Source organism: Citrus clementina, unplaced genomic scaffold, assembly GCF_000493195.1.
Source record: "Citrus clementina cultivar Clemenules unplaced genomic scaffold, Citrus_clementina_v1.0 scaffold_3, whole genome shotgun sequence".
Taxonomy (NCBI): domain Eukaryota; kingdom Viridiplantae; phylum Streptophyta; class Magnoliopsida; order Sapindales; family Rutaceae; genus Citrus; species Citrus x clementina.
The window spans coordinates 40092897-40100870 of NW_006262339.1; the positions used below are offsets into that span (position 1 = coordinate 40092897).

At 31.4% G+C, this 7974-nt stretch overlaps 1 protein-coding gene across 4 annotated transcripts; it reads right to left on the reverse strand.

The window, feature by feature from the left end:
• Nucleotides 1–3096: 3096 nt before the first annotated feature.
• On the reverse strand, nucleotides 3097–5086 carry LOC18049022. 4 transcript variants are annotated; one of them, XM_006443170.2, is made up of 2 exons: nucleotides 4788–5086; nucleotides 3097–3553 (listed from the first exon to the last, which is right to left on the reverse strand). In XM_006443170.2, the coding sequence occupies exon 2, from the start codon at nucleotides 3549–3551 to the stop codon at nucleotides 3285–3287; it is 267 nt and encodes an 88-aa protein (XP_006443233.1). In that variant the 5' UTR covers nucleotides 3552–3553; nucleotides 4788–5086; the 3' UTR covers nucleotides 3097–3284. The 4 variants fall into 4 exon arrangements, with proteins under 4 accessions (XP_006443233.1, XP_024044523.1, XP_024044522.1 ...); XM_024188755.1 differs by having other exon boundaries at nucleotides 3097–3579; XM_024188754.1 differs by having other exon boundaries at nucleotides 3097–3599.
• Between the last annotated feature and the right edge of the window lie 2888 nt (nucleotides 5087–7974).

Here is a 7974-nt window from a genome sequence, read left to right on the forward strand (position 1 = left end):
AGTTTTTATAGTTAGAGCCCGAAAACTAGCCGTTATAGGAAAATTTCAGTAACCAAGCGGTTAGCCGCTTGATTTATCTGGCTAGCCACTTGTAACAGTGATATTACCGTTATTTTTGAATTTTGCTATAGTAATAATGTTTACTAAAATTACACTTTAGTCCAAAACTTTCTATAATTATACTATAGCCCAAAACATCATAACACTTTGAAAATAGGTCCAATTTCAGAATTTCCTAATAATAATTGTCAACTCAAAACTTTATGCAATTATGATATGGCCCCAAATATATTATTGTTTCTCAAAAAGGTCATTTTCAACATAATACCCATATTTTTCAAAGTTCTCAAAACCTTTCACTTTAGTCCAAAATATTCATAAATTATAGTATAGCCCAAAACATTTCAAATGTTTGTAAAAAGGTCCAAGTTTGAAATTCAATAATAATGCTTATTAAAATCAAAGATTTCAAAACTTTTCATTTAAGTCCAAATTACTCAAATCCACAAAATACTTTACCTTATAAAAATAAAACCGTTTAGTTTATGAAAAGTAATTATTTAAATTAATCTCTTGAGCTTCTCAAATACTAAATCATGCATCAATTAAATCATACCGGCTTTACAAGAATTTATCGCAATATTTTGTCCGTTGAGCTCTAAACTTTATTCTTGATTTCGCCGTTGTCCGTTGAGTGTTTTCAACTTAATTTCACTTGCATAAATATTATCCTTAAAAAACTAGTGAAAATGTGAAGTACAATATTTATTAAATCACTTAATACACATGTTTGTTATCATCAAAATTACATAATGTATAGCCCTTTAGGCTAACATTTGTGTATTTCATACTTAAATTTGAGAATTTGTATTGAATTGATGTTGAAATTTTAATTTTCTGTTTACATTGATTAAATTTATAATTGAGTGTGTTATGTGGAATTTTAGGTTATTAATATAAATTTACATATTAAACATTTGTGATTTTAAATATGAGAACTCACAAAAAATCTGTCGAGTACCATTGTGGGTTTGGTAATTATCAAAGTTCACAGCGGATGAGTTTTCTTAAGAAATTAAAACCCACAGCGGGTGTGGGTATGAGTTTGGTAATTAAAATTTTGTGCGGGTGCAAGTTCAATAATAGCAAACCCATTGTGGGCAGTACCCATTGCCATCCCTATATGCATCCTAAGAGAATGCTCAGCTGAAAAAGTTGGGCATCAAGTTTTACATCATTGCATAGGACTGGCAACTTACGTAACCACTTGGCCAACTACTGCCCTCACAATCCAACCCCGCATTGTTGAGGTAATTCCTTCGTCAATTATATTGTATATTGTATAATAAATCTAATATTATTTAAATTTAATATAATTATATTAAATTTATTATTATATAAAATAATAAAATAATATTATTATTTAGTACAAAACTAATATTTTTTATAATAAACTATTTATTATTATTAATTATTAATATTAAAAAAATATAATACTATTATTTTTAAATAAATATAATAATATTATATTTTCAAATAAAGATAGTATATAGTAATATTATTAATTCTCTATTAATATAATAATATTATTTTTAAGTAAATTTTAACTTGGAATCAATGCAAATTATTATTTAGTTAAATATAATAATATTATTTAAATAAATATAATATTATTTATTTATTTTATTAAATATAATTATACTAAATTTAATAAAAAGAGGGTAAAAAAGAAAGAGCTGCATAAGACTCCCACTTCCACTCCAAAAATGGGTGGATAAAATGTACAAATAAATATTATAGTGGGAAGAATCTACACTCCTCACTCCCACTCTAAAAAATTAACAAAACATAAGTTATAGTCTAATTGTAATATCAGTGAAAAAAAAAATCAAAAGTCTTTGAAAAGGCTTCCACTGATTGTGACGATGACCGTGGTGTCTTTGGCAGCAGCAACAAAGCTAATCAATTAGGGTTACTTTATGACAATTTTGTGAGTTTACGTAGCCACTAGTCATTATAGACGGATGATGTTGATTGACAAGCAAATCTTGATAAGCTACATATTCGCTGCCTACCTAGCAGGAAACTGAAGATCAAAGATCACGATTACAATATTTTACATGGGTTTACGAGATGAATATCACACTATCACTATACAATGTGCTGTGATTAGGTTTGGTAATTTGACCCGACCTTAATTTTTTGGATTTTAACCTGAATTTTTGGGTTTTGAGTTAGGGTCAGGCTAAAATTTTTAGGCCTGAAAAAATTTCAGGTTAGGGTCGGGCTTAAGCCAACCCAACCCGACCCTAGTTGAATTACATTATGAATTTTTAATTTAATTGCATTATGTGTTTTTCATGTTGGATTTTGGATTTGATTTATGTGTGAGGTTGAAATGGTTGTGAAATTGAATTGTATTTTTTTTTTAAATTTAATCGCATTGTGTGTTTTTTAAAGTTTGATTATGGAATTGAATTAAAAAAATTATTCCTATTAATTGGTTGTTTTGTGAATTATTTTGTAATTAATTATATTGTATATTTTACCTTTGTCTTGTTAATTAAGGTGCATGTATAGAAGAAAACATTAAAATAACATGAATATAAAACAAAACATTAAAAAATAATTTAACATTAAAATAATATGAAAATTATTTCGGTAGGGTCGGGAATGTTGGCCCGATTCAGCCCAACCCTAATTATAAATGTTTGGTTCTATTTAAGATCGGGCTTCAAAAAAATTTTAGATCGGGTCGGGCTTGTGGCCAAGCCCGAGCCCGACCCCGACCCGAACTTCCTAGCTCAGCTGTGATGGATGATAGTCAACAGTCTTTGGTTATCAATGTTCACTCACTTAATACGAGCCACACTTTATTCTGGCTCTTGTATGGTGATTGGAAGAATTTTTACATTTTCTATGAAAATGAAACTACTACATTAACCAACAAGATAATTCCTAGAAGTTCTTTAACATTTGTCGAATAGAAAGTAGGCACAAATTTAAATTTAATGAAGCATGCCAGCGCTAACAAACGTTTTTATAAAATAAAAAATTTAAGCAAGATAAAAACGACTGACAAGAAAGGTGCCAGAATTTAAGCAATAGGTCATGAGTTGGATTCATGTTGAAGACAATATATTAAACACATTACATCCAGCAGATATATGATAAGAAAACTTATCGGGAAGCATAAAATAAAGCAGTTCATTTAAGGCGCTTTACATACAGTAGGGAAATAAAGTATCGTTCAAATCTTATCTCAAACAAAGGAATGAATCTACTTATTGTATGTGCTTGGGGATTTTTCCCTCTTTTAAGAGGGAAAGAGCATACTCAGCAGTGTCGATGAGATCTTGAATGTTGTGAATGGACCGCTCTTCAGACCCAACCATGAATATGGCCCGAGCCTCTGCTTTCTTTGCAAGTCTTGCTGCTAAACTAAGCTCCAATTTGGGAGAGTTGAGGCTCCGTAAGATCTGCCGATACAAAGATAGTACCCGCTTCTGATGCTTAGAGTCTACTGCTGTGGCCCATATTAGACCCTTCATGTCTATGTACTCATCAAGTCAGAGAGTTCTAGTGAACAGCATAATGAGCTAAATCACAAGAATTTTCATTTCAAAATATGTAGGTTAACAATTCTGTTGTGACATACAACATGATATGCACAGATTACATCAAATGAGAAGAAAAGACCAATAAACTCAACTCAGATAATGAGGTCAAGGAAGCCACTTCTGCTGATCAAGGTCTGCAATGCTTTTATTCAAATATTATGAGACTGAACCTTAACCTTATCAAGCAATCACAAATTTACAAATTCCTTGGACTCAAAAATGGGCTTCCTGAATATGTTCATCATAAGCTATTTTGGTATTTCAGTAGCAACCACTAGATGAGTAATCTTACTCAAGAGTTTATTTTTGCCAAGCTTTGCCTATAAGAAGAAAGCTTACTACAACCGTATATCAAAACTTGTAATCCGCCAATTGGTTACAAGAAGCATATATGAATTATATGTTTCTGTAAGCTTATAAAAAACATGACCTCATATGTTAACCTCAAATATAAAGTTATACATCCTTATTATTAAACTAGATTTGTTTTCATATATTCACCACAAAAACTTAAAGATTGTTTCAGTCCAGAAATTGCCGTATAAAGATTGAAGTATAGCCGACAACCTTATTACAAAGCACCTAGCAAAAGCTTCCCATTAAAGCAACTGATGGGCGCAAAAATATTGTTTGAAGTATATCATTCACCAATAAAAATGGTAAGTGTCCCGTCACGCATACGGCCAACATGTAAACTCTAAAATAATCTTTGCTTATTAATAAAACGACTCATCAGTACTAAGTAACCAAGAAATTAGAAACGAAAATGGGGCTCAGAGATTTTAAAACAGATTGGTAAAACTGATTTGGAACATTACGAAATGAGGCCAGTTAAGTCAAGCATTTTATCAAACAGTTCATGATCAAGAATTTCCACCGATCTATAAGTTCAGCCATGGAGGAAAAAAAAAGGTTGAACCTCAGTAGTCTAAATAAGAAAAGAAATCCACGTAAGATTACATCACATACACATCCTGACCAATATTTTGTTAACGATACCTTTCAAGCATTTCATCAAACAGCTTTATGTCATAGACTCAACAAGTAAACAGAATAAATAGACCTCTCTTTATTTTTTGTTAAAGTAAATAACATATAACTCCAATTATAAATGAATTCCAGCAATAATAATTACGAAGAATGAAATTTCAATGGCACGTTACTTACCTCCTCAGGCAGCAGTGATCGACCGATGGTGGTGTGCGACGTACAATCGACAGCAGTGGCGACGTGTCCGAAGCGGTGGCGGCGACTTGGTTGGTTCAAACGGCGGATGTGCTTCTTTTGATTTTATCTTTTGATTTGAAAAAACATAACACAGAAAAGAACCGGATTCAGACATGAGGGTTCATTTGAATCCGCGTCCAGATTCGAATCCGTATACACACCCGTATCTGTATTTTTAAAGGTTCCGGCCGGATAAAATGTGGACTTGCATTGTTCGGTATCCGCTCGGATCTTTTTTCTTTTTTTTGGACATTCTTATTTAATAAATAGATTCTACTTTTTTTTTTTTAAAAAAAAAGGATATTTTAACCAACAACATGATAACAGCATCACATCAATGATTGTATGGTAGAATTCTCATTTATTTATTAATTTTCATATATTTTGTCCAATAATACTACATATTCTAAATATTAATTTTAAAATTCATCTTAATTTGATGTGGCAGTTGATATGACATCTCACTTATAAATTTATTCTAAATTAAAATAGACTCTCTAAAATAATTTATTTTAAATCTTATCCCTTTATTTCTTTCACTACTAAAAGTCTAAATGATTCCCAAGTCATAAATAATCAAGAACTGCATAAGCATCACCATCCCCAAGCCATAAGTGCCTTACTTTGTCTAAATGATTCCTTCAATCTTTTTCTAGGAAAGCTAAATTCTCATGTCCTCTGCTTCAACCATCAAAGAATTAAAACTTTTGTTCGGTCTTATTCCAGCTTGATCATTCAATTCCAACTTTCTTTGAACAAACAACTTCATTACCCTGTTGGTTTTCAAGAAACAAGCCTTACTTGGTGTGTTTTAACTCATGATTATGGTCATATGTAATGGATTACTTCCCACTTTCTGTCCAAAGCATGTTGTTGCCCTTACTTTAGCCTTACAATTTGTTTTGGATGTTGGCTGTAATCTAAAGGGATGATTCGATAAAGATTTTGCCTTACCGCTGCGTGAACATGAAAATGTCACATATTTCAACTCTCCATCGTCTCCTTTGCTAGAGGTTCTTTTAATAACTTCGAATCCTATTATCTTCCCATACATCTTGTAGAACTCAAACAAATCCCGAGCCTTATTAAAAACCATGCCAATTTTTAGCTCAATAATTTTTGTTGCATTTGGTTAATTGCTTATATCGTTCTCATCATCAGCATGATTCAAATAAAGCAAAAATATCCAGCTAATCAAAATCATCATCAATTAATACAAACTCAAAACATCTTAATATAAAGTATAAAAAATAAAAAATAAAAATCACCGCAGCAGTAATGATTTATAGGGAGTCTTCTATTTCTTTTGACTCCAAATCCGTCATCTCATCTAAAAGTTTTGTTCTTCCTAAAGTTCCTCTCTTTGTTCATTTAGTTTGCAGCCAAGCAATTCAAATTCCAGCAATTCGTCTTTTTTTCTTTTTAAGAAGTGCAGATTGTTGAGTGCTAGTAAAATAGTTTGGTAGGAATTACAAACCTATCATGATTGAGAAGAAACTGAAAGTTTTGCTCTCCTTGAACTTTTTCTCTATGTTCGTCTCTATTCATTCAATTTGTAGCCAAAGCCAAAAATGATAGGGTTAAAAGACTTTTAGTTGTGAAAGGAATAAAGAGATAAGATTTAAAATAAATTATTTTAGAGGGGTCTATTTTAATTTAGAATAAACTTATAAGTGAGATGTCATATGAGCTGCCACATCACTTAGGATGAGTTTTGGGATATGTAGCATTATTAATTTTTGGCCTTCAATATTTTAATGCTATGTCAATGATAGTTTATAAATGGAGTCTTCATTAATTAACTCCATCTAGTATCTTATAAGATCTAAGCCTAAGATTTATTGATGCATATAATACAAAGATGATAAAAGAATGTTATGCATTAAAGATGGTCAACGGGTCGGGCGGTACGTGACATGGCATAGGCACGACACGTGTCCGTACAACACGACACGACACGAGCACATTTCGGTAGGGCACGCGGCACGGCCCAACACGCAAGTGGGCTATGTCAAGTTTAGAATTTTAGGCACGTGGGACTTAAAAGTATGGCATGATTAAAGATGAGATAAAGCACGGCACGCAAAAATGCACGTAATAAGCACGCTTCATTAGTGAGTTAGCACGCGGCCCGTGGGCCATCAATAGCATGTGGGCTAAAGTATTATCAAAGTAAATTTTTTTAATGAAAAATAAATATAAAACGTTATGATTTTGCAAATATCTTGAAATTAAATTTTAATATATTGTATTATCATAGGCTTTTAAAAATTAATTTAAGTCTTAGTTTAAAAAATATCCTAATTGTTTTATGTTTATAATTTATTAAATGAATAAATAATATCTTGATTTTAATAAATAAACTTATAAATCATTGCTATGATTTATGGAACTAAATTTATGTATTGTTATATTATAATTGGTTATTATGAAATTAAATATATAGTCGTGAAATTGTGATAAACTAATAATGAAATATTAATTATTACTTAATAAAAATTATTGTTGTTTTTGTTGTTATTATTATTATAGGCTGATAGGTTTAAAAAAACATGACATGCATATGGGTTTAAACAAAGCACGTCAGACACATGAACTTGAAAAAACACACTAAACATGTGAAAAAAAAAAGTTGGCAGATTTTTTTAGCACAGTCATGGGCCCTAGTGGACCTTGATTTAATGCTGGCACGACCCGTTGGCCATCTTTATCATGCACCTCCTATCTATGATTCCACCGCCAGTCCAAATTCTTCTTCATTCTTTGCCTTTAATCTTCTTGGCCCTTGATATTCACAATTCACGCAATTCTTCTAGTGACTTCATGCACCATCCTTTGGATTCTTAGTTGATGACCTATAGGCGCGCAATTTCAAACGCAAGCTTTTTCCGCCAATTATTTTATCACGGGGGCATTTCATCGAACAATTTGATTTTTCCACCAAACATCTTCTGTTTTAACCATTAGAGGTTCTTGATCAGGGTTTAATTAAAAATATGCCGATGACAGAAAATTAATTGTATGATACGCCTAGCTTCGCTTAGTTAACAAGTAATACCTTCTAATCCACCATAGGTAGTTAATGGAACAATAAAATTCATTATTAATTTACAAACACCAATAATAT